Raw genomic sequence first — 26,959 nt, 5'->3', positions numbered from 1 at the left:
TGACTGGACCTATCCTTCAGGGTATCCCAGACCTCAGGCATCAGCGGTCCCAGCCCTGCACCTAAGGAGGGATATGATGCTTGGCGCAGCCCCATTCACAGATGCTGCGTGCGATGCCTCAGTGGCACCATGCCAGGGTGGCCCGTGACCGGTCCCGTCCTTCGGTAACTTCACAGTCTCGGGGAGCTGCAGAAGGCGCTCTGGCTCCCGGCTGCCCGCTCCCGGCACGGGAAGGCAGCGTGCACGCCACGGGACATTCCTCTGCCGCGGGTCACCTCTTCTCCGGTACCCACACCATGAAGCTGGCTGGGAAACAGCTGGTTGGAAATCGCATCCGAGAGCTTCGGCTCAGCAGGAAGGAGGTTCTGGAGCAGGGAGTGGGCAGAGACCCGCTGCCCATCAGCCAAACTGACCAGGCCGGCCGCACCGGCTTGCCCAAAGCCTTCGTAGCGCGGTGTCCCCGTGTCTGCCCGCCCCGTCACAGCGAGCACCACGGCTCCCGCTCGGTGTGTGACATCGAACGGTACCGGGAGACCTACGGCAGCCTCAGGGCCACTCGTGCGCGGGGAGCGGGGGTCGCTCTCCCTCTGACCATCACCACCCCAGCCACGGAGCCTCCTTCCCGCGGTGCCGGCCGCTGCCGGGGAAGGACGGCCCGCCGTGGTGCCGTGGTGCCGTGCGGAGGCCGGCCCGTGTGCCCAAGGCCGCGGGGGAGGAGCGGCGGTCGCGCCGCGGGGCGGGGCGGACTCCAGGCCCCTCACTCCCGGTCCCACAGTCCCGGCCCCTCACTCCCGGTCCCGCACTCCCGGTCCCACAGTCCCGGCCCCTCACTCCCGGTCCCGCACTCCAGGCCCCGCACTCCAAGTGCCGCACTACAAGTCCCGGCAGTCCCCACGGCGGGGCGGGCTCGGCGCGGCGGAAGCGGCGGCGCGGCGCGGAGCGACGGGGGACCCGGCGCGGCCACTGGTAACGGCGGCGGCCTGGCGGGCTGCACGGCCCGGCACGGCCCGGAACGGCGGGACCCTCGGTACCGGGGCACAGCGGCCCGGGGTGCGCACCCTGCCCCGTCTCGGCGCTGCCCCGCTCTCCCTCACCCTACTGTCCCAGTCCTGATCCTTCCTCCCTGTCCCGCCCTGATCCTTATCCCCTGTCCCAGCCCTGTCCCCCATCCCTTCTCCCAGCCCTGTCCCTCACGCCCGGTCCCAGCCCCGATCCCCACCTGAGGTCCCATCTCCCCAGTGCACTGCAGGCAGCCCCCGGGATGCCCGGGAAACATGGCCCATTGCAGACCCCATAACTCTCCCCGCTGTGCAGTCACAGGGCGGTGTGTCAGCCCTTGGGTGCAGGGGCAGTTCCAGGGATTCCTGGATGCTTGGTGCGCAAGTCTGCCTTGCTTTATATAACAGGTGTCTGGTGCTCACAAGTGCTGGGCACTGTTCTTCATGGTTGCCTGCAAGCCCCTGGCATCCTCATCTATCCTTCACATCACCTGCGAGTTCTGTGTGCTGCCTGCTGTGGGGCTGTCACAGCCCTAGAGTGGCCCATGGCCTGATGCTGGTGACCAGATACGTCTCTTGCACATTTTGGGGTGGTTACCCCAGTCACTTGCTTTCTGGTGTAAGTGCACTATAGAGCTCTGGGCCTTGCTTTTCAGGCTGCTCCTGCTCCCCAGGTAGCTGATTTGGGTTATTTTACCTTCATTTTCCCAGGCAGGGTCTTGCTTTGTGTCCTGCTTACATTTATTGGATCCTTTCAACAGTGTCTTCTCTGGATGGTGTTTACAACAGCTCACTGCTCCATATCCTCTGCTAATTTAATGACAATTCATTATACAAGTAAAAGTTGGAGAAATGGCGTAAAACAAGACCCTGAAGTTCAGCTAAGTTGGTTCTTGCTTGCCTCATCAAAAAGCTTTGCCCAATGATTCTTCTGAAATAACTCCTCTGGGCAAACCAGTGTCCATCATTCATTGTGTTGGTATGCAGGCTCCTGTAACTGCCCGTTTAGTTCTGGACCAGGGATAGGAACAGGGTTTATCCTGTCCTCAGCTCTGGTTTTGTTCTTTCTTGCAGAGAAAAACAGTGCCTTGTTTGCTCTACCCATCGCTAGGGCCCTGGTTTCTTGGCACTGTGTGTCAGCAGGTTAATAGGTTCATCATCGCACTGGCCAGGCTGGCCAGGTGACTGTGTCTGTGTGGACATGCTGTTTTTGCTTTTCCTGCAGCTGTTTTTGCAAGGCCTCTGCCTCATTTGCATTTTTCTGTTTAAAAACAGTGATTTTTCCCTTTTGAGTCATCTTTATTTTTGAGCCATCATTAATTTTCTCTCCCTCCTGGTTTATTAATAGACCTTTTCACTTTTGTGCTGATTCTGCCTGGGTATATTTGTAAAGTCCTTTGTATTCCCCTTAACATTCTGGCTGTTAACTCCTTCTGCTGGTTTGTTGTCCCTTTCCTCTCCCCTGCCCCCCTGCAGCTGAGAGAGGACATTATTGACTTACAAATCATCTTCTTGTCTTGAATGTTCCCCTTCTCTTGTTCCAGGTATCTCCTAAGAGCATCTATTCCAGGTGTCTCCTAAGAGTACTGGAAGTGAAAGGCATGATTGAAATCTCTCTCAGTGCCTTTGATGCTTTTGCCACCTCCTCACATAGCCGGTGTTTGCTGTGGCTGCTGGCGAGCTCTTTCTCCTGGCAGCAGGGGACAGGACATCTTAAAGCCCACGGGGCTGTGGGCAGGAGTTGGATGGAGTGCAGCTCTTTGCTCCTTGAATGCTTTGCTTTCCTTTGCACCAGTGGCTGTGTTCATGCCTTTGCTCTGTCTCCACCAGGTCCTTTCCTGGCCCCGTTGCCTGCTGCTGAGCCAGGTGGCCTAGGCTGGAGCTCTGCTGAGAGCAGGCGAGGTACAGGATAACCAAAACCTCTGACAGTCCTTGCCTGGGCTGCCAGGGGCTGGTGCTGTGCAGTTGGTAAGTGTGCCATGGCACGTGCCTGGCATGGGATGAGCCCTGCAAGTGGCAGGTTCCCCAGTGGAGCTGTTTAGAATCTCCTTGTACCTGCCTTTTTATTAATCTTGTTATTGTAGTTATTTTTTTCCCCTTCAAAGAGCCCAATCTGCTGCAGGCTGTAAAGAGTGACATTGTGGTCTGCGAGCTACATGCCAAGGCTGCGTGAGGTGCCCCAAGGCTCCTGGTCCCCCAGTATTGCCTTCCCTGCTCATTGTCAAGGCTTTAAGGTTATCTACTCTATCGATGGGAATATGGATTGAGTGGAATTAGAAACCTCGAAAGCTAAAAATACAGCTCCCTGCCAGGAAATGCAGCAGCCTGCTGAGAGGGTGCTGTGTGGCACTGAGACTTCTCCAGGAGCTGGCATGTTCCACATGAGCACCACAGCCCAGCATCCGTGCCTGTTCCCAGGTTCCCTGAGCAGGGCTGTGGCCGGCTTGCTCTTGTTTGTGGGGTCCTTCCCTGGGCAGGACAGGGAGAGAAATCAGGGAGAAAACGCTGCCCATATGTGCTGCAGATGTTTGCTAGAGGAGAAACACAGGCTGGCACGTGACTGGGCAGCTCGCTGAGGCCTCACAAAAGCATACCATGAGCACAAGCTCCTCGTGAGCAGGGTGTTCCTGGGAACAGTGCAAGAGGAGCCTGTGCCTTCAGGGAGCTCTGGCTGTCTCCTGGGTGATGATCCAGCATTCTTCTGGCCATGTTGGGCTGTGTAGTGCTGGGCTGGTGTGCTTTATGTGCCAGACAGCTGTGCAGCACTCCCATCATCACTTTTACCATGGTACCATGGCCTTTCCCTGCTTGGTGCCAGAGCACTGAGTAGTTTTGCTAGGCAGGTCCATAAAACAGGACAGCATCTGGGGCAGAACAGGCCTTTTTGGGGATGCACTGCCCATTGCTGCCTGTCTTTGTGGGGCAGGCTTGGTCCCAGACTCTGGAAGTGGCAGGGTTGCCCTGCCTAGCGTAGTGTGAATGAGACCCAAAGCCAGGGCCATTGCTCTGCCTCTTGGAGCATGAAATCAGTTGGTGCCGACCCGTGGCTGTGGCATTGATGAAGTGTGTAATAGGCTGGGGGCAGGAGCTGTGCTGCCCTGTGGGGAAAAAACAAAGCACTGCAAATCCCTGCCAGTGTGGGTCATCTACCACCTTGCTGTGCTTCTTCCCAGGCTGCAGGAAGCAGCTCTTCCCCAGCAGTGTGTGGCAGGCAGAGGCAAAGCTGTGCAGGGAGAGGATGCTCCCAGCACCAGCCGTCTGGCTAATGCTGCACCATCTGCTTTGGAGGGTGAGGCAAGGTGAATGGCAAGCTTTTGAGGAGCCCATAAATCTGATGTGCAAAGGCTCTTGGAGGTGACATGGGATGTGCATGCAGCAATGCTGCTTCTGGTTGCTCCCCATGCTGGAAATTGTCAGGAAGGAGAGCCTAGGGAGATCACTGACCCCCACAAGACATTCAGCAATGAGCCATGGCCTGGGACTCTGGGCTTGGCTGGGAAAAGTCCTTAAGCAGAACATGCTTCAGTGCTGTTGGAAGCTATGTGTGTTGGAAATGGTGGTGATGGGGGGCTTCCAGTGCCCCCTCCCCCCTGGCACTTGGGCTGCCACTCGGTGAGAAAATGTATAATGCCTCAGTGTTGAAAAATGACTAATCCAGTCCTTGGAAGGTTTGTAGGATACATTCCTTTCTTGCGGTCGATAAAGATAAAGAGGATCGTTCTGCCAGCAAAATTAGTGTATCAAAGAGGGGGGAAAAAAATGACAAGAGCTATGGAGACAGAAAAATGATTGGGGCAGCCCTGGGATGGTGCTCAGCGTCACCAGCGCCCATGCCTGCACCTCATGTTCTGCCCACCTTCGCAGCATGAGGTGCAGACACAGGCGCCGGGGTCATGCCAGGGATACCGCCCTGCTGGGCTTTTCCAGTGGTTTCCGGAGAGCCATGAGAGACTCATCCATCATGCCAAGGCAACAGTCTGTCCATCCATCAGGAAGAGGGGATGATGCTGTGTAACATGGGCAGCCCCAGCCACTTTCCAGCCAGTGGTTGGCCTCCCCTCGCCTTCCCGGCACCACTGCTGGCTGTCGGTGAGGGGCCACGGAGAGCGTTCGCGCCTCGGTCAGGGGCTGTGTGGAGGGGAGGCTAATGTACCGGAGGTGCCTCGGAAATGAGAGCCTTGGATGGGTTCCTGGCCCTATTGATCTGCCGGCAGTTTATGCATCCTGACATTCATAATCTCGGTTGGCGCTGATGGTCCAGATTAATGGGCCCAGGGGCTGTCCATCCGTCACTTCACATTAATTACTGAAGAGGTGTTTTTCCAGTGATTTACCTGACAGCGGCCTGTGATGAATCCCCCTAAACGGAGTGGGCAGTGATTAATCATGGGGCCCCAGCCCAGCCCCACTCTGCCTTCCCCTCAACCACAGTGCAGCCCCCCGCACCATCCGTCTCCATAAACTCTGTCTGATGCATATTTATAGGGGCAGGGGGGCCTGGCCACTTGCGGCGTGCCTGCTTCTGCCAAAGATGATGAAAAATAAATCTCTGTTGGGATGGGGCAGCGGGTGAGCAGGGCTGCAGCATGCCATGGTCCTGCGCCAGGGTATCCCTGTGCTGGGGTTGGCTTTCTGTTGTTCTGTGGCTGCCTCAGGCTTCTCTGTGGGTTTTGATGCCTGAATAGTGTATGGTCTTAGTGTTCTGCTTCAGCTGCAGACACTGGTCCCTTGGACTTGAGGATCCCAGGCAGCCAGGAGTGGGGCATGTGCCTCAGCGATTCTGTCAGGATTTCCCTGCTTCTCCCAAGCCGGCTGCACCCCACCAAAGACTATAGGGCTCTGTGGGGTGCTCCGAGCCCCAAACCCTGTCTGCAGATACGCTACTGTGGGGCAGTGTTGGGGCTCCACAATCCATCACTGTGTGCCAGCTGCTGAGGGAGCAAGGGTGGGTGCTGGGACCCCGACTCAGTGACTTGGGCAGGGGCTGCCCACTGTGTGTTCAGCTATGGGGCTGTGGGGCTGTAGGGTGGGACAGTGACAGTGACACTGTTCTCTCCTGTTCTCTCCTTGGCAGGCAGTGCTGGCACCATGCAGCAGGAGGCGGAGGGCAGCCGGGTGCGCCGCAGGAAGCCCGACATGGCCCTCTACGTGCCCAAAGCGCGGCGGGAGAGAGAGGCACAAGCGACAGGTGACCCACGGGCTGGGCACCGCCGGGAGCCTGAGAACCACCGCCTGGAGCCTGAGAACCACAGCCTGGTGCAGGACTCTGGCTGGGCCAGTGGCGAGGGGCAGAGGAGAAGCCCCCGTGCCAGAACACAGGCAGGCAGAGCGGCAAGGAGGGAGAACAAGGTGGATGCCGGCCCAAAGGAGCTGCGGGCAGCCTCTGCCAGACACAGCCATAGGACGAAAGGCAGCTGCCCTATTGCACCGGAAAGCCTGGAGGCATCATCCAGCATGTGTGAGCCATGCACAGATCCAGCTGTCGCTCAGCCCTGGGACAGGCACAACAAAGGATCTCATGAAGAACCTGGAGAGCTCAGCCATGGCCACAGAATGATAAGGACTGAGCCTGACCCTCCATCCCCACAGAGTGCCCAGGCTGGGGCTGTGAAGGCTACCCCTGAGCCTCAGGATAACCCCACTAGCCCAACACCTGCTGCTAGCCGAGCACTGGTTTGTCAGACAGGCCAGAGTGGCATGTTGGAGCACTTGGGGAACAGCACCCTAGTTCCAGCTGGGGACCTCTCCCAAAGCCTGGGAGAGGCTGTCCTGCAGTCAGCAGGGGTGGGCAACTCTGGCAGGGTGCCCCACTTGGTGGGGGAGACAGTGGGTCCAAAAGCCTGGGAGGTGGAGAGGGAGGAGGAGAGGTCTGTCCTGGCAGAGCAGAGCAAGGATTGTGCCACTGGGGTGTGTGAGGAAGAGGAGACATCGGGAGGCAGGGCTGAGCTTCCTGGGGAGAGCACCTTGTGTGCACCAGCAGCCAGCTGTGAACCTGTGTTCTTGAGGGGTAGCGTGGGCAATGTTCCAGTACTCCCAGGGGGGAGCACTCCACAGCAGGGCATGGGCAGTTCATCCCAGCTCCCACCTGTCACAGAGGAGAGCACTGCTGGTGCTGGGGATCCCACTGGGGAGAGTGGCCTGGTGCCTGCTGTAGAGGAAGCGGGCAGCACTTCTGCCTGCACAGATAGCAGCGCTGAGGCTGAGAGCAGCTCGTGGGAGGGAGCACCTCTGGAAAGTTGTGAGCCCCCACTGCCCCTAGAACTGCTGTGCCGTGGCATGGAGGGGATCTCGCCTGCCTTCTGGACCAACGAGCTGGCAGGGCCAGATGAGGATGTGGGCTCACTGCAGAAGCACCAGGAGGCTGAGAAAGAAGAGGGAGGTCTCCACAGCAGCTCCCATGAGGAAGGACAGACCAGTGCCAGTGCTGAAACCCTGGGCCAGACCAGCCCAGGTGCTGAGGAGAGCTGGGACGTGCTGTTCAATGATGATGGAGACTGCCTGGACCCACGCCTGCTGGAGGAGGTACTTCTGCAAGCCAGTGTCTGTGGGGGTTTGCAGGGACAGTGACTGGTGCCTGCTGGGATGTGGGGGATGGCTGTTCCTGTGTTCTCTGGGGTGAGTGTGTGGGATGGGTGTGCTGCACCCAGGGCAGCCTAGCTGGCTGTGCTGCCTGCTCTTAGAGCCAGCCTTCCCCTGTGGTGCTAAAACACTTGGGATCTCCATCTTTCCCATCTCATCCTGAGTTGCTGGGGAAGGCTGGGTAGATCATCCCTCTGTAGTACATAAAACAATATGTGCCCAGTAAAACCTGCTGAAATGCTGTAAACTGCAACTGCACCTTCATGAAACCAGGGTTGGTGATAAGGAAATGGGCTGAAATGTATGGGATCCTTTTGGAACAGCAACGGGATGTTTCCTCGAAACCATGGCTTCTTAATCAGCTGTGGCTCATTGCCATTCCCTCCTGCACACATGCTGCTGAATTTACTACAGTTGGCTGCTTAGTGCCAGGACCCACCGTTTTGCTGCTGTTCACGAGGAAAGCTCCTGCAGCAAGGCTGGATATCCCTTATTGTATTTTAAATCAGTAGCGTCAAACTGGTGATTTTCCAAATGACATTAATGTACCTGAAGAAACAAACAACGTTAATATTGTTATATCCAGCGTCTGCCTACCCTTGGCTGGAAGCAGGGTGTGAAGTGGCGGGTGGTGCCTTGAAAACAGCGTCTGTGAAGGGATCAGATTGGCTCAAGAGCACTCTTACTGAGGGGCACAGATTCCACCTTGTCTGCAAGGCCTTGCTTGTGCTGATGGGTTCTCTTGGAGCCTGGTATGGTGGTGAGATGGTGGGACACAGAGGGTTCACATCTGGGGGAATATGGAAGGGCATTGGGTATTCCCATCCCTGTCTGGCTGTGCTCCCCATAGCCACTGTCCCCCACCCTCCAGACCAGAGGTTGTGAATGCTGGTGCAAGGACAGCAGTGCTGCTCTGAGGCTGCTGGTGGTATTGGCTTTCTGTGGGCTGAAGCCATGGGCACAGCTTTATCCTTGGGGGAGGAAGGTCAGGGAGGATCTGGGTTACGGTGCAGCTGTAGGATGCTGTGGGCAAGGTTGTGCTGTGCAGTACAGGTTCTCACTCCAAGGAGTATCTGTATTGGCTCCCCTATGCACAAGTTCGAGCTTTCCAGGGAGCTTCCCAAAATGGGTGAAAAAGAACCTGAAATAGGGGTTTATCAAAAGTCCCCTGCAGATTCCCACGTGGCACCTTGTGCTTCCTGAGCCCTCTGAGCTCCCAGCAGGTGGATGTAGCTGCTTGGGGAGGGTGCAAGCTCTTGGGAAGATGGGGGTGTTGTTAATTAACAAAAAGAACAAGAAAATTAGTAACGTCTTCCTCGTAACTGAATCCTTATGCAATGCAGATAGCTGGCAGAGAGCAAGATTTATGACGTACTGTGTGGAGGAGAGATTTCTGATAGCGGATGGCTCTTTAATCTAGCAGGAAAAAAACACCATAGTGAGAACCATTGGCTGGAAGCTGAAACCAGACAATTTCAGAGTAGAAATCAGTTTGAACGCAGAGTAATTAAGCACTGAGAGTGTTTCCTTGCAGGCTCTGTGGACTCTCCATCAGGCAGTGCGGCATGGCAGGGGCCGCGGTGCGTGCGTGCCCAAGGCTGTGGTGTAAGCCAGCAGCCACAGACCGCTCTGACCTGCTCTGGCACGAGTGTATCTTTAGGGAGCAGCAAGGTGTGATGGCCAGGCTTCGTTGTCCCTGTCATCTGCCTGTCCATCCATCAGCAAACCCTCCCCAGGATGCCTGCCAGGGCTGGGGAGCGCACCATGGCTCCCAGTCCCTGCCCTGCCCCACGGCTGGAGCCGCTGGCACGCTGTGTGCTGGGCTGGCAGTGCTGGGGACCTGTTGAGCCGTGCCTGCCGCGTGGCTGAGCCCTGCTGCCAGACGGCTCCTGTCCTTCCTGCCCCGCCACACTTGGTGATTTGTGAAGGTCAAGGACTGCTCCAGCACTCTGTGCTCCTGCTCTCTAATCATCTTCCCAGTGCCTGGCACTACCTGAGTGCTCTGCTCCCTCAAGCAGCACCACAGGGCTTTATCCTGCCTGGGAATGGCTCCCTTGCTTCCCCCGAGCAGGCACAGGGTGCCTGATGAGTGTGCTGTCCTGCATGGGGGTGATGGCAGGGCAGGAGGCTCTGCTGGCAGTGCTGACTTGTTCTGTGAGCTCCATAACTGAGCTCTACCCTCCACTGGCAACCTGCCGCTATGGCAGCACCTCCTTACCTGCCATGAATCCATCTTCCCCATAAAATTGTCGGAATGAGCACTTTTTATTGACTGAGCTGGCTGGGATTTATGGACTCTAACCTTGCAGTCGTGGTGTGCTCTGCTATGATCGCTTAGGGGATCGGGTTGGGAACCCGCCTGTGTTATGTACCCATTTCTTGGCATCATGCCACCCCCAGGCTCCAGGGGGAACGGGGAGCTGTCAGTGGCTTTGGACTGCACCTGGCCTGGTGTGAAGCAGGGCAGTGAATCCCCTTGGCCACTGGCACAGCATGGAAAGCAAGGATTCAGCAAGCGATGCAGGGTGGCCCACTGGGCAGAACATGGTGCAGGGTGACCAGCTGGCACTGGCAATGCTGTGGGACAGAGGGAAATAGGGGCTGGCTGCACCTCTGTGTTGTGGCAGTGGGAGGCTACTGCACATGTTTTAAAATAAAGGTTGAAAAATGCACAAGGTAGAAAAGCTCTACAGCCATCATATTTTAGGGATGGAGAAAGTGCCCCACTGTGAGGTACTAAAGGTGCACAACCCATTTTATGAAGAGGAAGATTGAGTAGGGACTTGATTAACATTAGTAAGTGCTGTTAGTAAGGGGAGGAGACCAGGGACTGAGAGTTCTTTAATGCAACAGAGAGGCAGAACAAGACCTGCCGGCTGGAAAGTGAAGTCAGACAAATTCAAATGAGAAATAAAACATAAATTTTTAAGTGCACAGATGATTAACCAGCAGAACTTGCTCCTCAGTGGAACGCTATCTTTTTCATCTTGGCATCTGGGGTGCTGATAGGCTGCTCCAGTGCACGTGCTGCAGCCAGGGCATGCTGAACGTGGTGCTTCCATGTGGCAGAGAAACATCAATCTTTCCTCCTGGTGTTACTATCCTGCTTCATGTTCTTCCCTAAAGGTATTTCAGGTCATCACATCGCTGTGGAAGGAGGGTTGTACTTGGAGGTGCATGTGCTGTTTCACCCCTTCCATTCCTAGCATGTCCCTGACCTGGCCACAGAGCGTGGCAAGTGAAGGGATGCTGGTAATGGGAAAAGCCAAGTGCATGGTGTGAGAACCCTGGTTGATAACTCCTAATTTTTGATGTCATGAATCTATCTGCAGCGCTGGGGTGGGCTGCAGGGGCTTGCACAACTTCCTGGGGAGCACTTGCCATGGGATGGGAACTGCTGTGGGGCAGCTGGCCATGGGTTGCTCAGTGCTGTGCCTCTGCCAATGCTGCAGCTCTCAGGGGGTGAGAAGCACCAGGAGAGCCGGCAGTCACCCCGCTTCAACTACTACGGGGCCGAACCTGCTGCGCCAGACATCAGCGATGATGAGCTGCCTCATGTCATCGAGATCTACGATTTCCCCTCGGATTTCCGCACCGAGGATCTGATGCGTGTCTTCTGCAGCTATCAGTGAGTCTGCCAGCACTCTATTCCTGGGGCTGGGGTTCCCTGCCTGGGCTCTGCTCCAGGTAGCTGCCCATCAGGTGCCGACGTCTCGCTGACCCTCCCTCTCTTTGGCAGGAAAAAAGGCTTTGATATTAAGTGGGTGGATGATACGCATGCCCTGGGCATCTTCTCCAGCCCTATAACAGGTACTGCTCCTGGTTCAGCTGGGGATGGGCAGAGAGGAGGCATCCCTCTCCCACAGCCAGATCCTGGGCATGGGGCTGACCCTGCACGTGGACATGCTGCTCTCTTCCTGCAGCACGAGATGCCCTCAGCACCAAGCACCTGATGGTGAAGACACGCCCACTGTCCCAGGGCACCCGCGCCTCTAAGGCCAAAGCCAGGGCATATGCTGGTGAGTGGTGCTGCCCTGTGCCAGCCTGTGCCATCGTGCTTGTGCTGCAACATCATCCTGACAACTGGGGAGGGATGGGGCAGCCAGCATGGCTCCACAGCTGTTGCTGGCTGCCCTGTCCCTCCCGGAATGCCCCACTAATGTCCTCCATCTTCACAGAGTACCTGCAGCCAGCCAAGGAGCGCCCTGAAACATCGGCTGTCCTGGCCAGGCGGCTGGTGATTGGTGCCCTGGGGGTACGGAGCAACCAGACACCAGCCCAGCGAGATGCTGAGCGGAGGAAGCTGCAAGAAGCTCAGGGTGAGTTTTGGAAGCCTGGAGGGGCACAAGGGGTCCTTTCTCATGCATGCTCCTTCTCACAGGGTGCTGGGTGAGAGGGGGCTGCACCAGGGTGGACTCCAGCCACCTCTCCAGGGAGGTGAGGTGGTAGGGATGTGGCACTCACTCTGTTGTCTCTGCAGAGAGGAAGCGCCTGGAGAACAAGCAGCGGGAGGATGCCTGGGAGGGCCGGGACTGAGCCAGGAGGCTGCACTTTCAGCCCATGTCCCTCTCTACAGGCAGGCAGAGCAGTCTGCGTCTCAGAGCTGGGACAGATTCTGCACTGCGTCCAAAAGCACTGGGCTGCTTCACCAAAAGGGCTGAGCAGCACACGGGCTGGTTGGTGCTGTGGGGATGCTGTTGCTGTCAGGCAGCACTGCCCACCCTGCCCAGAGCAGAACCCCCAAGGCTGCCAGCCATAGCAGGAACAGCAGCAGGATGCAGGGAGCTCAGCAGAGAGCATGGGGGGCTGTGTGGGGCGGCCCTGGCCACCTGGCAGGGCCTTGTGAGTGAGAGTTTCTGTCCTTTATTTTGCTAATAAATGCCATTTATTTTATTTGCTTGCCTGGGTGGTGGCTCCCCGTTCCCTTCATACCGGGGGAGGGTGTGCGTGCCGGGGGCAGCTGCTCATGGTCTGCACTGCTGTGGGCATATCCACCCCTCCCAGGTGCTGGGTGTCCCCAGCGGGTGTGGGGGATGTGCAGGCAGGAGGGATCAGGGGGCAGGACGGCAGGCAGGAATGTGCTGGCAGGGACCCTGTTTACTTCCGCGGAGCAGCTGCAGCCCTGAACAGCAGGGCCCTTGTCAGAGCATGGGCAGGGCCGTGTTCCTGGCCCCACACGGGGCTGTGATGTGGCCACGCTGCCGGCCCATGGCAGGCTGGGGGCTTCCTGCCCTGCCCCCGGGTGGAGACTGGCACCTGGGACCTGCCTTTGGCTCTGCTTTGCATCATCTCTCAGCACCTGAAAAACAGCCCTATGTTCCCCAGCACTCCCACCCTGTAGCTCTGCAGACTCTGAGGTTTTGGTGCTTTTCACAGGAGGTGAGAACGGGGATGATGCTTTTCTGCCACCACTGCCAGAAGTTTGTATGCTTTTGGTTGCTGAAGAGCTCATGTGGCTACCCTGTGTCCCCTGGCTGTCCCCCAGCTTGGCAGCAGTGGTGCTGGTCATGACCCCGTGGCGGTGGCCGCCTGCCCCTGCGCCGTCCGGCAGCGCTGCCAGCTGGGAGCCATCTCGGCTGCCGTTCCCGGATGCTCGTGGCTTGGCCAGTGGAAATTCCAGGGCGCAAAGCTGCTCTCATGTGGAAAACATCTTCCCCGCCATCCGGCATCCCTCAAAGCCCGACCCTGGCCGAGTGAGCCTCCACCAGCACGTGCCTTGCCACGGTCTCTGGCCTCGGGCCCCTCCAGTGCATCACTGTGGTTCCCAGCAGCAATTCCACGTGCAGGGACTATCACGTGTGGGTGCACCCTGGCTTGCCCTGGGCCAAGGTGGCTGCTGACAGCCCCCCACCCTGCGCTGGTGCCTGCCAGCGAGGCAGGAGTGTACAGAGATGTGCAAGGAGAGGGGTGGCACTGCCCCGTGGCTGGAAATCTGGGGAACAGACAGTACAGAGTGCATTGGTGACATTCCCTTTTATTTCCTGTTGTAAGAAAAAAATAGAAACCACGGGAGGTAAGAAACAGAGCAAGGGCACAGTGTACCCTGTGTCCCCATGCTGTGCCCAGGAGCAAGGGCTTTGAGGAACAGAGTGGCCCTACCACAGCTCCCATGTCTGGGAAGCTGCCAGGATAGCCTGGGAAAGCCCAGCATGTCAGCTGCAGAAACAGTGGCTGCTGGGCTGGCTGCCAGCCCATGCTGCCATAGAGCTGGCTGGGTCTTTTTGCATGCACTGGGTTAGCCAGTTCAGGGCCATGGTGCCTCAGCCCATGGGGACCACTGATGGCAAGCCAGAACTGCTTGATGCCAGCCACATACAGCCAGCCAGGGATTTGGTGGCCCTGAGTGGCACAAGGGGAACACTGCCTGGCTGGGGACACACTGCCTAAACCGAGCTGTTTCCAGCTGGGGACTGGCTTCATGTTCTTAATGGGAAAGAGTGCAGGGGAAGGAGGAGGTGATGGTGGGATTGATGAGTACCCTTTCTCTCACAGCACAGCACCCTGCTCCCAGCTCACAGAACTTTTATTGAAGACAGGACTGGTGCATGGGTGGCTGGGGACTGTCCTGAGTCTGCTGGAGCATGGGGGGCTGGGCAGGCTGAGGTAGTTGTCCTGGGGGTGTGGAGGTGAGGGCTGCTGTGGTACTTGGGCCACTCTTTCAAGTGCCACTGGCAGTACAGGACTGGGCACCCCCAGGCACTTCCTGCTGGCCCTGGCACACATCTCCATCCTCTGCAGCAGCATCAATAAATACAAAAGTCTGCAAGTCCCTGAGCTCAGTCCAGTGCTGCCAGGGCACAGGGGCTGGGGCGCGGGAGTCGGACTCTCCCGTGGCGCTGCTGGGACCCTGCCAATGCCAAGGGTTCACACGAGGTTGTTGGCCAGGCGCTCCCGTCTCTCCAGATCGCTCACCACGTCAGCACCATAGGCATCACCTGGGGAGAGTGATGTTATGGGGTGGGTGGGTGGGTGTGTGTGTGGGGGCACAAGAAACCTGTGGCACCCCTAGCCTCGTCACTTCCCTCACCCTGCCTGCCATAGCCCCTATGCTCCTTACTTGTGTGGCAGCCGTGCATCCAGACACGTTGCCCATCATACTTGCACTGGCACCTCATCACGTTGTTGGAGAAGTCTGACTCAGCCACCTCATGCTTGGGGTTCACGACCACCTGGGGAGGGCAAGGAGCAGGGCTGGGAGACCCTCTGCTATGCCCTGGCCAGGCAGGACTGTGGCATGCACAGCAGGGTACAGATCAGCACCCTGACATGCAGGGTGAGGGATGCTGTGGTGCTCATGGAGGACAACCCTCCAGCCCTGAGATGAGGTAGCTTGGTGTCCCCCAGCCCTCCATCCCCATACCTGGAAGGTGTAGCTGCCTGGTGGCACATCGGTGATGTCAATCCACTGGCAGTCGATGTCATGGCGGTAGGTGTCCCAGCACCCCACACTCACCCCCTGCTCACCAAAGTTGGCACAGGCAAAGCGTCGCTGAAGACCTGCAGCAAGGAAGGGGCGTGAGGGAGGCACAGACCCTTTGGGGAGAAGAATGAGGGCCACTGTCAGCTCTGCAGCTAGCGCCTACCCTCGGGGCAGTTGGTGTCCTCCAGGCAAAAGCTGGCTTTGTGCCCCTCAGCCACCTTGGAGCCATTGAGCGTCAGCAGATCATAGTGGGTAAAGACCTCGATGCTGTGGAAGTGTCTGTGGGGACAGGAACTGAGCACAGGGCCAGTGCCCAGCCAGGGAGCACGTGGCTAGCCCAGGCAACCCCAGCAGAACTTCCAGCAGGGCAGCACCCAGGGACTCAGCAAATTACAACCCTGAAGCCAAATAAAGCTGTAATGACAGTGCTGGCTCAGACGCTGTTAATTACCCCGGGTGGGACAGCCTCTTGGGGAGGGGTGCCACCATGCCCTGCCTGGCCCTAGGAGGGGGCAGCTTCCTGCCAGCCCCTGCCTATGGGCCACTCACCGGTGGCACTGGTGCCAAGTCCAGGCATGACGCCCCATCCTTGGTCGGAAATCGGCTCTTCCCAGGTTGTGGATCTGGGAGGAGAAGCGAAGGAGGCGGCGGTGGCCATAGGGCCACTGCATGTTGTCAGCAGAGCGGGAGAGGCAGCGCTCCTCATGGGCACAGTACAGCAGCCCCAGGGGCCGGTCCTCCAGGTAGGCTGTCTCCTGCACCAGCTGGGCGTTCATCACCAGGTCTGGGGCGTCTGGCATGGGGGGGATCAGGGGGGATTGAGAAGGTTATCCCCACCCTGCATAGCACCCCCCACTCTCCTACAGGAGAAGGGGGATCCCCCCCTGCCAGCAGTACCCCATTGGCTCCTGCTACTCACGGGCAGTGCAGGTGACCCCCGCTGAGAAGCGTCCCCCGCCGCTGGGGCAGTGGACAGGGCCATGGCGCTGGCACTGCTGGAGGGCCAGCTCGGTGCCGGCACAGCGCACCCCGCTCATCACAACCTGGGTGGCATCGGGGCTGCCTGCCCAGTACCATGTCTCCTGAACAGAGGAGGAGCACAGTGTTTGGGCCAGTCCTTGCCAGCACCCACGTGCCTCCCCTGCCTCCTTTCCTGCCCTAAGACTGCCACCACAGTTTGTCCCCAAACTGTGCCATCTCAGACCCTCATGCCACACCATGTCCACGCTACCTGCAGGACCCCTGCAGGTCTGTTCCCAGTACCCCACTCACCTGTAGGGCATGGCTGGCAAACCCCAGCCCCAGCTGCCTGCAGACCACCATGGCCTCGTTCAGGCCCCACTGTGCACCGCACACTGCACCCCACTGCAGCCGCCCCTGCACTGGCACCAGCACCTCCACCACTCCTTCCTCGGGGTTGCGGCCCCCGGCCAGCCGCACCTGTTGGCAGAGAGGAGCTGAGCTGAAATGTGGTGCGGACCCCCAGCTCTCCCACCCCGTGCTGCAATGGGACAAGCAGCTCCACACATCCAGCTGAACATCTCCCTCATCTTCCTCTTCCTCCCCTCCTCCCTACAAGACCAATTTTGCCACCAGACCATCCTGCAGAATCCCATCAGGGTGCTGCTCTGTGTTCCCCCATCTCCTGGGTCACCCCAGGGCTGCTCTGAGCATCCACACTGGGCACAGAGCTTGGGGAGCAGGGACTGTGCGATGGGACTGGGGTTCAAGAGGCTCTGGGAAGGAGGCAGGGGCTCACCTGGCTCTTGAAATCCATGTAGGGCATGTGGCAGCGGACAGCAGCGTCTGCCTCATGCCGACACCCGTTCTGCTCAGCGTCCTGGAAGCGACACTCGCCCAGGGAGTGCTCATGGCCAGTGCACCGTACGTTGCTCATATGGATGGGCCCCAGACCTAAAGCACAGGAAGGCTCAGTGCCCCCTCCTCCATGACCATCCTGGAGCAGGACCCTCATCCTTATCTCCTGGTCTGGGCATTCTCTTTGAGAATGGAGCTGCCCATGACAGGAGCAGACAGGGTGACCTCATCCCAAGGTAGGCTGGAGCTGCATGAGCATCCCAGGATTCTCCAGCAGGACAGATCAAATCAGTTGATTTCCCCATTATACCCCTCCAAGCCCAGAGGTTTCCCAAGTCCATGCTGTAACACCTGCCTCACCTTGTCCCATCCGGGCTCCCACCAGGGCCTGCTTTGCTGTCCCGTAGCCCAGCTGCCGGCACACCACACTGGCTGCAGCCAGGTCCCACTGCTTGTCACACACGGTGCCCCACTGCCCGTGGCGTAGCACCTCCACGCGGCCCTCACCAGGGTGGGTGCCCGCTCGCAGCCGCACTGGGAGCACCTGGGTATGGGGAGCAGCCAGTCAGCACCCCCAGGACACAGCCAGCCCCCTCCTCAAGTGCAAATGGAGTGGCTGCTCAGCTCTGAGACACTGTCAGTGGGAGAGGGTGTGGAACTCTGCAAGGGCTCACCTTTCCTGGGGTGGTCTTGTTCTTGCCCTTGCCTGTGCCCTTTTGGAAGGCAGGGCTAGGGAGACAGCTGACGATGGCATGCATGCCGTGGGGGCAGGCGTGCTGGTGGGGGGCTGGTGGGGCCACCTGCACAGGGCAGCGGGCCAGGTGGGGCTCTGAGCCCTGACACCGCACCTTGTGTATCCAGAAGCTGTTCTTCTGGCTGAGGGTCTTCAGGCTGCCGAGGGAGAAGAGCAGGGCTGGGATCAGCTCAGGTCCCAGAGACTCTCCCCCACCCAATGCTCGTGCTGGGTGCCCATCCAAGGTGCCCTGCCCACCATGCCCAGTGCTGAGCCCTACCTGGAGTTGGGGTCCTTCAGCTTCCTGTTCCAGAGCTTTCTGTGGGTGTACAGAGCCAGGAGATGAGGGAGCATGCTGACACTGCCCAACACTGAACCCCCTGCCCCATCATTTCTGCCCTCCCCGGGAGGAGATGGAGACCCCACGGTACGTCATTCTCTCCCCAGTGGCAATTACTGTGCCAAGCCTGTCTGTACCGTGTGTCCCAGCGGGACTGTGTGACTCCTGGCACCGGTAGGGGCTCATTATAGGCTGTATTTATAGTCCCAGTCTGAGACGGGGTGGGAGGGACCAAGGGACACTTGTCTTTCCTCTCCTTTCTGCCACACTTTGCCATGATGGTGACCATCTGCAAAGACCTCTGGATGCTTCTGAGCCCAACTCTGACCCTTGTCAAAGGCCCAAGCATAGGATCCAGGCATGGCCAGGCCATACTGACACCTCACACACCCACCCATATGTGCAGCCCTTCTCTGACTGCTCCTCCAGTCTCTTGTCCCCACAGGGTGTCCAGCCAGGCACCTGCCCCACGTGCCCAGGTGAAAACGTATCTTCCACATCCCTACCGGTAGAAGCTGGAGTTGATTTGCTTCTCCCGGGGGAAGCCCAGCATCCCGCAGACCACGCGGCTGTTGTTCCTGGTCCAGTTGGCATCACACACCTGCCTCCAGCGCCCATTGTGCTTCACCTCCACAGCACCCTCCATCACTGGCATGCTCAGCTTGGCCCGTGCCAGGATGGGCTTGAGTCGCACCTCCTCCAGGGTTAGTCCCGACACCTGCCACAGTGGGCACGGTGTGGGCGTGGGGCTCCAGCATCGAGGGCAGGGTGTTCAGAAAGGGGGCCAGGGGAAGGGTTAGTGGGACCTGCTCCAGTCGCCCTGGTACACCCTGATGGGCACAGGTGAATGCTGTGGGCCCCCACTCACCTCTCCCAGGTGACCAGAGGTGGTAGCCTGCAGGGAGTTGCCAGGCAGGCGCTGTCCTGAGCACACCACACCAGCATCCTCACCATGGTGGCAGTCACTGATGCCCCAACCATTGTGAACACACTCTGCCAGGGAGCCTTCGCTGCCCCCACACCGCACGTTGTCCAGCCAGATGGGGCCTGGGGACACAGCATCATCCATCCGGTGTGTCCCGTGAGCTGTCTGCACCCACAGCCGTGTGGGGAGGCTCCCACAGCCAGCGGGAAGCACACTGCCCTCGTCAGGGTCCCCTGTCCCCCATTCCGCAGCTACCCCCTACCTTCCCCTTGGCCGTAGGTGGCACTGTGGGTCCAGGTGATGGCTGCGGTGTAACCCAGCTGTCGGCAGGCGACGGTGGCCGCATGGAAGTCGAAGCCGTCATCGCACACGGTGCCCCAGCGCCCCTGGTACAGCACCTCCAGCCGGCCCTCTCCGGCCGGCCCCCGCGGTCCCCCCAGCCGAAGCTGCACCGGGGCCAGCTCCTGCCTGCTGGGGACCACCCAGCACAGCAGCACCAGCAGGATGTGACTTGCGCCATTTGGCTTCACCATCGCGGTTCTGTGGGTGGGATGCCTGGGGACAGCCCAACAATGAGTTCTTGGGGACCCCGGCAGAGCGGGGATGCAGCTGCAGCCCCCCTGTGCCCCAGGAGCTGGACAATGGTGGAGGGATATCATGCCCTCTTGCACGGTGGTGACGTCCCTGTCCCTGTATTGTGGGGGATGCGTGGGCTGGTCCCTGCCATACTCACAGCATACCCCAGCCCTACACTCTTCATCACGTCACCCAGCTCTGACACAGCCCTCCCAGGCACCCACAGCAATGGGCAGCCCCACGAATATTGCCCCATGCTCTTGTTGCTTCCTATCTGCCCCATGTTTCGGGACATGGATGAGGGGGCCGCGCAGACCTCCCTTTTATCCTCCACCTGGATTTTCTACTGAACACCAAGGTTCCTCCCCATCTTGCACATAGCCCGGTCCCCGTCACCTCACTTCTTCCCCTGCATCCTCATTCGAAGCATTGGTGGGATTGCTGAACCCCCTCCAGGTGCCCAGACCTCCCTTCCCGGGGCCACCCCAGCACTCACCCTGGCAAGGATGGGTGTGCCGGACCGGCAGCGGTGCGGGGCAGGCGGTGGCGAGGGGACACAGCGGCAGCGCTCGCAGCAGTGGATCCCGCAGCTCCTGCCTCCCGCCGGGCACCGCCTGCAGCCGCTTTTATGGTGCGGCGGGGTGGGCCGACCCGAGGGGGCCCCCCGCCTCTCCGCCTCTGGTCTGGAGCCCAGCCCTGCTCCCTGCCCACCCCCGGCCCTACTCTGCTTCACTGTACACCGAGGCAAACCGGTTCCTGTCCCAAGCCCTGTCCTTCCCCCAGCCGAAGGGATCTGAGCTATCTCGGATATTCCCTACCTGCGGCGAGGCTGGACCTGGCCCGAGTCCAAATTCCCTGGGTCAGGGATGCTCCCCTCACTGGGCTGTCCCCCAGCCAGGCACAGCATGGACTTTCTGGAGATGACGAGCTGCTATGCTAGGGACACTCCTTGCGCCTTCCCACTCACGCCGTGGTTCAGGCGGGCACACAGGCATGGGATGCCTGAAGGTGCTGCAGCGGGACCAGGACTCGGGGGCACAGGGACCCCGGCAGGCTATGGCATGGTACCGCGACCCCGGAACACAGTTCTCCCAGGGCTTGGAGCATCACCTGTGCCACCCATAAACCCGGCTGGCTGCGAGGGTCCACAGGCTTAGCCCCGCTCCGTGGGACGCGGAGATTGGTGATGCCCACCCCCCCCCCCCCCCCCCCCCCCCCCCCCCGGCCCGACTTGCCCTGGGAGCAACCTCCGGCTTGGGGTGCCGCCAGTCCCCGGGGCACCCTGCTACCCACACGCCCGCCGTGCCCCGCCGTGGGATGGGGATAAACAGGAAGCCCAGTGCCCCGGCCGTGCCCAGGGACCGGCCAGGAATGTGCCGGTGGCCACCGGACTGTTTGTTTGGAGTCAAAGCAGCCGGATCCTGCCGGGAGGAGCCAGGATCAACACGGCCGGGAATAGCCCGTGAGCTCATCGCCACGTCTCGCAAAGACCTCCGGCACCTCTGGGTGTGCAGGGATGCACAACTCTAGGTCCCCTTCGCAGGGGACCCTTCATCCCAGCCCTCTGCTTTGGCCGGGATCAGGGCACGTCCCGAAGCCTGTGGTGCGATTTGAGTCCCTGCCCAGCCCCAGAACGGAGGGAAGCCACGGAAAGCCCTGGGGAAGGGCAGGGTTGGGGCCAGCAGTGGAGCCCGTGACTCATTCGTCTCGACGTTTTGGAGATCAATTGCTTAAGTGTGAAGCCAGGAGCTTCCCCCGAACTCCTCCCCCGGCAGATGCTGGCAGGGGCGCAGGGCAGGCTGCATCCCGCTCCCAGCTCTGCCTCTGCTCCTGGGGACAGCAAGAAGAGAGAAGTGAGTGGGCTGGTGTGCTCTCCCGCATCTGAGACCTGCCAGCCTCTCTTCTCTCAGCAGCGCAGGCACTGTGTCCTGCCGCTCATGTGATCGTGGTGGGCTGGAGGTGTCCCCCTTTGCCCCGAGGTGTCAGTCAATGAGCCCCTCATCTCCCTCGGGGCTCCCTGGGTGCCAGCACCTGCAGCCCCGGCTGCCAGCGATGGCAGCAGCTAAAAATACACGGCCGGCAGCAGGAGAGCCCCGTGCGCGGGAAGCTGTGGGCGGCGGGCGGGCGTGCGGGGCTATTCTCAGAGGGCTGCGGGACTATTCCTGGCCGGTCAATATTGATTCAGCCAGCTCAGGTGCAGCAGCTCACCCTGTCGGCACCGTATTTAGGGCCCGGCAGGAGGCGAGGCGGGCGGCTGAATCGGGAGCATTGTCCGGCGGAGGAAGAGGGCAAGGAGAGGATGTGAGCTCTGTAATCTGCAGCCAGCGGCTCCCGGCAGCAGCCCGGGTGACGGACACACCCCAGGGCTGCTGTGGCTGAGGAGTGGCCAGCACGGAACATCTGCCCTGGGGACGGAGGGACGGGGCCAGAACACGTGCAGGCGGCTTCCGTCGGGAATAGGAGCATGTGTGAGGCACGAGGGGCTGCTAGTCCTGGCTCCTGTGGTTTCTGAGCTGCTGGGCACGTGTCTGCTGCACACACAGCCACCAAGAGCCGGGGGACTGAGGACAGCTGGGGACTGCAGGTAGCTCCCTGCTTGTTCTAAGTACTTAGAACAAATCTGGATCTGCCTGGAGCTGCGGGGCTCCATACAAATAGCCCTGCAGGCACCTGAGCCTGCATCAATGAGCAGAGGAAAGGGTGAGGGGCTGTTTGTCCCTGTTCACTACTCCGAACTGTGCCTGTTCTCTCCGGCAGCTCCCCCAAGGCTGCATCACCAGCAAGTGTAGATGGCACAGTAGGAGCTGCATGAATTGCTTAAAAGACACAGTGAGAGTGCTCATGACAGAGGCTAGGGTTTATTTCCATGGGCACAGGCACAGACATGGTCATGTAGGGTTCAGGAGCCACTGGGGCAAGGCTGGGTTGTGGTAGGCTGGGAGTAGCCTTCTGTTCAAGGTGACAGTAGCAGCTGGCAGCACCAGGGACCAGCCTGTACCCAGCTCTCAGGAGATGCTGGTGCTGCCCTGAGGTGCTGGGGAAGCAAGCTGGGGATGGGCAGGGCTCTGCATGGCATCAGCAGGGCATGCTGCTGCTGCAACCCTGTGTTGGTGAAGTCAGTTTCACTGATCTCATGAGAGGTGCCTGAAATCCTTGATAGCCACCTGGGCGGCATTGCGTCCTGCTGCTCCCATCACTCCTCCTCCTGCAGGAAAGGAGAAATGGGGAACGGTGGTACACCTCTTCCACATGCCCCTTTCTTCCTTCTACAGGCCTCCACGAGGGTCCTGGCTCCCAGCTCTGCTCACCAGGGTGGGCTCCACTTCCACACAGGTACAGGCCAGGAACTGGGGACCGGTAGCCAGAGTAGGATGGTGCTGGCCGAGCAAAGTACAGCTGATCCAGAGACATCCCTCCATGGAAGATGTTCTGCCAACAGAGCTGTGTGTGAGCTAGCTGTGCCTGGCTCAGGCCTGTGTGCCCACTAACACTGGCACCAGAGCAATGCTCAGAGTTGACACATGTGGTACCCACTCCACCGGGCAGCCCGAAGATCCTCTCCAGGTCTGGTGGTGTCAGGATGTCCCTGCCAATGATGGACGCCTTGAACCCCGGGGCATAGTCTTCGATGCAGTCAAACACTGGAGAAAGATGAAGGGACTGCTGGTGGGCAGCCTGGGGGGACATGGCAGCAAACTCCTGTGCAGCTCCAGGGCCACTCTGCCCGCAGCTGTTACCGGGGTCTGTGTGTGCATTACGTACCTGTGTCTGCGTACGCATTTCTGGCCTGCTCGTCCCAGGACCGCCCGCCTGCCAGCACGGACGGGGTGTACTGTGTGAAGAGGGACACGACATGGCAGCCTGGTGGGGCCAGCCCTGGGTCCAGCACTGAGGGAATGCAGAGCTCGATCATGGGCCTGGGGGAACAGTACACCAACTGGGCAGGCAGAGGGGGACCCAGCCACTCCACACCTGTGTCCACAGCATCCATTGCCATGACTGTCCTGTCCCTTCCCCAGCTCACCAAGGTGTGCCAGTACAGGCTCCTACCTGCTGGAGGGGTGCCCGTGGGCAGCCTCAGTGAATGCCTGATGCAGGAGCTGGGTGCCTTCACAGTTGAGGTGTATGGAGCACTGGTGGTGGGGCAGGGGCTGCCCATCACGGGCATTGGGGGCAGCCAGGAAACTGGGCAGCTGATCCACCGCCACTGGGCATGGGATGGGGAGATGGAGGAAGCGGGGTGCAGCCTGGCACCAGTGTTCCTCCAGCAGGGATGGCAGTGGAAATGTCCTTGCTGGTACCTACCATTGATCTTGGTGACAGGGGAGCGTGTGTCAACCTGCTGGATCCGCTGGACAAAATCCTTCGGCAGCTGCTCCTGGGGTGGGAAATACCGGTACAGAGGCTGGCTATGAGGCAGTCTAAATGAGACGATTCCAACATGCCAAGCCTTCCCCACCAGCCCCATGCACTCCATACCTGAGGAATGAGCTCCAGAAAGGTGATTTGGGGGGAGGCATTGGACAGCACCAGTTTGCTCCTCACCTCTGTCCCATCCTGCAGCACAACACCCTGCACCTCCCCTTCCCTGCCCAGCAGCACGTGGCACACTGCCTGCGCACATGCAGGGGACACGACTTTACCAAGGGCATCCCTGCTGCCTGCAGGCATGGCCAAGCAGCTCCCCTCTCCCATACACCCCATACCTTCTCAGCAAAGATGTGGGCTCCCCGGGCAGTCGCTGCCTGGGCGATGGCTTGGGACAGGGCTCCCATCCCACCTGCCACGTAGCCCCAGGCTCCCCGCCGTCCCTCCAGCTCACCCATGACGTGGTGCAACAGCACGTACCTGCAGCAGCAGGACCTCGGGTTAGCTGCTGGCTGAGGAGATGGATCTGTCCCCTGCATGGGTAGTGAGGATGGTGCCACAGCCCTCACAGTACCCCCCCCGGGACTATGCCACTTCATGGGATGTCAGCTCAGTTACAGGGAGCATGCACCAGCCAGGACTCAGCCCAGCCCAGGGACAGCAAAGGGATAGGTGGAGGCCGCTCAGGAGAGCCATATCGCAGGGCTGGGGGCAGCCCCTTGCCCAGCACCAACCCCTGAGGCACCATGGCAATGTTGAGCAGGCAGCAGGAGGGAGAGGAAAGGGGCAGGGCATGGGGTACTGGTGTGCAGCAGAGCCAAGCACAAAGCAAGGCAACGGGGGAGAGTGCAGGATGAGCCCCAGAGGGAAGGGATCCTCACCCACTGCCAGGGGTGTGTGGGCTGGCCATGGCTCCAATCACCGCGTCAGTAGCCAGAGTTGCCTTCAGGGGTTCTGACTCAAACCAGTGATCCAGGATCTGGCCCAAGAGAAAGAGAGCACACCAGGCTTGGGGTGGGGAGCTGCTGCAGCACCCTGGCAGGCAGGAGAGGCAGTGGGTGTTTCCACACCACCACTGCCAGCACGCACCTTGGAGATGGGAGCTGTGAGCACCTCGTAATAGTGGGGCAGCTGCCGCCCCAGTGCCAGCCCTGGGGGTGGAGAGGTGGTGTGAGACCTGCATGGCTGTGCCAGAGCTGGCTACTGGTACCCAGCTGGGTTTGGAGGCCAGTCAGCAAGACCACGGTAAGCCTAGCAGAGCCTGCTGGCCCAGTTTGGGCTCCAGAGGAGGCTCTGCATCGCCCATCCCAAGTGCTGGCAAAGACCCCTTGCTATTGGGGTTCCCTGGCATCCCAGATGTACCTGCCTGCAGCAAGGGCTTTAGGGTTCGCAGGTTCCTGAGCTGCTGGAGCAGGGAACCCTTTCCCAGGGCAGCTGTATCCACTGGAGGAGCATCCAGCAGTGGGTCAAGGGCCAACACCATGCGCCCCATGAACGCCTCATACTCAGGGTAGGCCTGGAAGGGGACAGAGGGTGGACAACAAGGACTGCACCACGATGGGTGCAACAGATACTCCACCCAGGAGCATCCCTACCACTCCAGGAGCAGGGTAGCCCCGCATGGGTTTTGCTGTGCCAGGTGCATGTCCCTGGTGGTACCTGGGCATCCTTCTGGGAGAACTGAGCAATCTGCTGCTGAGTCTGGGTCATGTCATGTCCCAGCAGAAGGGAGCGAGGAGGGCTCCTGTTCTCCAGCAGTGGGGTGAAGGAGTAGGGGTCCCGTGGGAGCACCCTCAGACCATGCCGCTGCAAGACAGGGATGTTCCCACTGCAGGACCCACCCTGCAGGGACAGCCCGGCAGCAGAGTCCCCCCACTTGCATGCTGGGAGCTGCCAGCAGCCCAGCAAAGGGTGGGTGCCAATACCTGCAGCTCCAGATCAGCATAGATTTGTGGTCGCAGCAGGCTGAGCAGGTATGATGCCCGGGAGAACTTGAACCCTGGGAACATGTGGGGTGGTGGAGGATGTCCACCACCAGGACTGGCCAGGGCCAGGGGTACAAGGGGCATGCAGGGGTACCTGGCACAATCTCCTCCGTGACAGCTGCGCCGCCCAGCACGTGACGCTTCTCCAGCACAGCTGTGCGCATCCCTGCATGCTGCAGGTAGGCAGCCTGTGGGGAGGACAGCACACGCTGCCCATCCCTCCAGCCGGGATGTCACTGTGTCAGCACCCTCTTGCACATGGTGCCCCCCTCACATGGGAACCCCAGCCCCATGGAGCCTGCCACCAAAGCCCCCCACTGCCCACAGCGCAGACCCTTCCCAGTGCCTTGCTGCCCCTGCGGATGGAGGAGAGGCAGCACGCCAGTCTAGGTACTCACTGCCACCAGCCCGTTGTGCCCTGCAAGAAGAGAGGGAGATGCATAGAGCCCAGTGTTGGTGCTGGGCCCACAGCATAGGGCACCCCCCCTGGGCATGGGGCCGTCACAGACACCCAATAACAGGCTCTAGACAGAGGGATACAGGTGACAAAGCACATCCTCCCCCGGCCCTACAGCCCTGGCCCTAGCGGTGCAGCAGAGGGGGACAGAGGTGCTCGAGGCAGATGCTCCAGCAGTGCTCTGTATGCTGGGGGGCTGCAATTTGTGCCAGACCCCTGAGTCGTCCCAGGCACGAGCTGCACTTTGGGGGTTTGCAATGCGTCCAGCACTACTGTGGTCCCCACCTAGCTGCTCCTCTGCTCCCTGCCCTGGGGGGAGGGCAGATGTGGGTCCCCGCCGGCTCCCTGCAGCTCGACTCTCGCTCCCTTGCTCTGTTACCTGCCCCGATCACCACAGCGTCGTACTCCCGCTGCAGCTGGGCTGCAGCCCGGGCATGGGCCCAACGCGTTCCTGACGGCCCCGGGGACAGACGCCAGCCCCGGAACCAGCGGGAAGAGCAGACGAGGCTTCCCCGGAGCCCGGCTGCCATCGCCCCGCAGCGCCTGGCCATGGCCGCCCTGCGTCCGGCAGCCTGGACTTTGCTTTCCCGGCGGAACTTTTACCGGGGCTTCCGGGCACACGGAGGGGCCGGGGGGGCCAGGGCAGGGAACGCCTTGAGGAGGCGGGGAGGCTGCTCAGGACCCGGGCGCCCGGCGAGCGCTGGCCCGCGGCTGCTGTCCCCAGCGAGGCTGCTGTCCCCAGCGGGGCTGCTGTCCCCAG

General features: G+C 60.1%; 3 protein-coding genes across 12 annotated transcripts; 1 reads left to right on the top strand and 2 right to left on the bottom strand.

The window, feature by feature from the left end:
- Positions 1-774: 774 nt before the first annotated feature.
- R3HCC1L (R3H domain and coiled-coil containing 1 like) lies at positions 775-12,470 on the top strand. Of its 3 annotated transcripts, none has more exons than XM_033515736.1 (7): positions 775-966; positions 6,073-7,520; positions 11,030-11,205; positions 11,317-11,387; positions 11,501-11,596; positions 11,756-11,896; positions 12,058-12,470. In XM_033515736.1, exons 2-7 carry the CDS (start codon positions 6,087-6,089, stop codon positions 12,111-12,113), a joined length of 1,974 nt encoding a protein of 657 aa, XP_033371627.1. In that variant the 5' UTR covers positions 775-966; positions 6,073-6,086; the 3' UTR covers positions 12,114-12,470. The 3 variants fall into 3 exon arrangements, with proteins under 3 accessions (XP_033371627.1, XP_033371629.1, XP_033371628.1); XM_033515738.1 differs by lacking the exon at positions 775-966 and adding an exon at positions 980-1,050; XM_033515737.1 differs by lacking the exon at positions 775-966 and adding an exon at positions 1,072-2,966.
- Positions 12,471-13,535: 1,065 nt separating this feature from the next.
- LOXL4 (lysyl oxidase like 4) lies at positions 13,536-19,958 on the bottom strand. The gene is made up of 15 exons (XM_015632393.2): positions 19,886-19,958; positions 19,076-19,368; positions 18,757-18,935; positions 18,395-18,606; positions 17,829-17,867; positions 17,490-17,706; positions 17,176-17,359; positions 16,757-16,911; positions 16,270-16,437; positions 15,917-16,079; positions 15,547-15,790; positions 15,161-15,276; positions 14,938-15,074; positions 14,635-14,746; positions 13,536-14,512 (listed from the first exon to the last, which is right to left on the bottom strand). Exons 2-15 carry the CDS (start codon positions 19,344-19,346, stop codon positions 14,442-14,444), a joined length of 2,268 nt encoding a protein of 755 aa, XP_015487879.1. The 5' UTR covers positions 19,347-19,368; positions 19,886-19,958; the 3' UTR covers positions 13,536-14,441.
- A 2,267-nt stretch (positions 19,959-22,225) lies between these two features.
- Positions 22,226-26,802, bottom strand: PYROXD2 (pyridine nucleotide-disulphide oxidoreductase domain 2). 8 transcript variants are annotated; one of them, XM_015632394.3, is made up of 16 exons: positions 26,579-26,799; positions 26,141-26,160; positions 25,837-25,930; positions 25,683-25,756; positions 25,417-25,563; positions 25,120-25,273; positions 24,847-24,908; positions 24,639-24,736; positions 24,096-24,237; positions 23,869-24,003; positions 23,695-23,767; positions 23,440-23,596; positions 23,152-23,306; positions 22,920-23,030; positions 22,698-22,818; positions 22,226-22,594 (listed from the first exon to the last, which is right to left on the bottom strand). In XM_015632394.3, exons 1-16 carry the CDS (start codon positions 26,748-26,750, stop codon positions 22,465-22,467), a joined length of 1,845 nt encoding a protein of 614 aa, XP_015487880.1. In that variant the 5' UTR covers positions 26,751-26,799; the 3' UTR covers positions 22,226-22,464. The 8 variants fall into 8 exon arrangements, with proteins under 8 accessions (XP_015487880.1, XP_015487881.1, XP_033371690.1 ...); XM_015632395.3 differs by having other exon boundaries at positions 22,924-23,030; XM_033515799.1 differs by lacking the exon at positions 23,440-23,596 and having other exon boundaries at positions 23,152-23,277; positions 26,579-26,801.
- Positions 26,803-26,959: the final 157 nt, after the last annotated feature.

Source organism: Parus major, chromosome 6, assembly GCF_001522545.3.
Source record: "Parus major isolate Abel chromosome 6, Parus_major1.1, whole genome shotgun sequence".
Classification (NCBI taxonomy): Eukaryota; Metazoa; Chordata; class Aves; order Passeriformes; family Paridae; genus Parus; species Parus major.
This window is presented reverse-complemented; position numbering and strand designations above follow the sequence as displayed.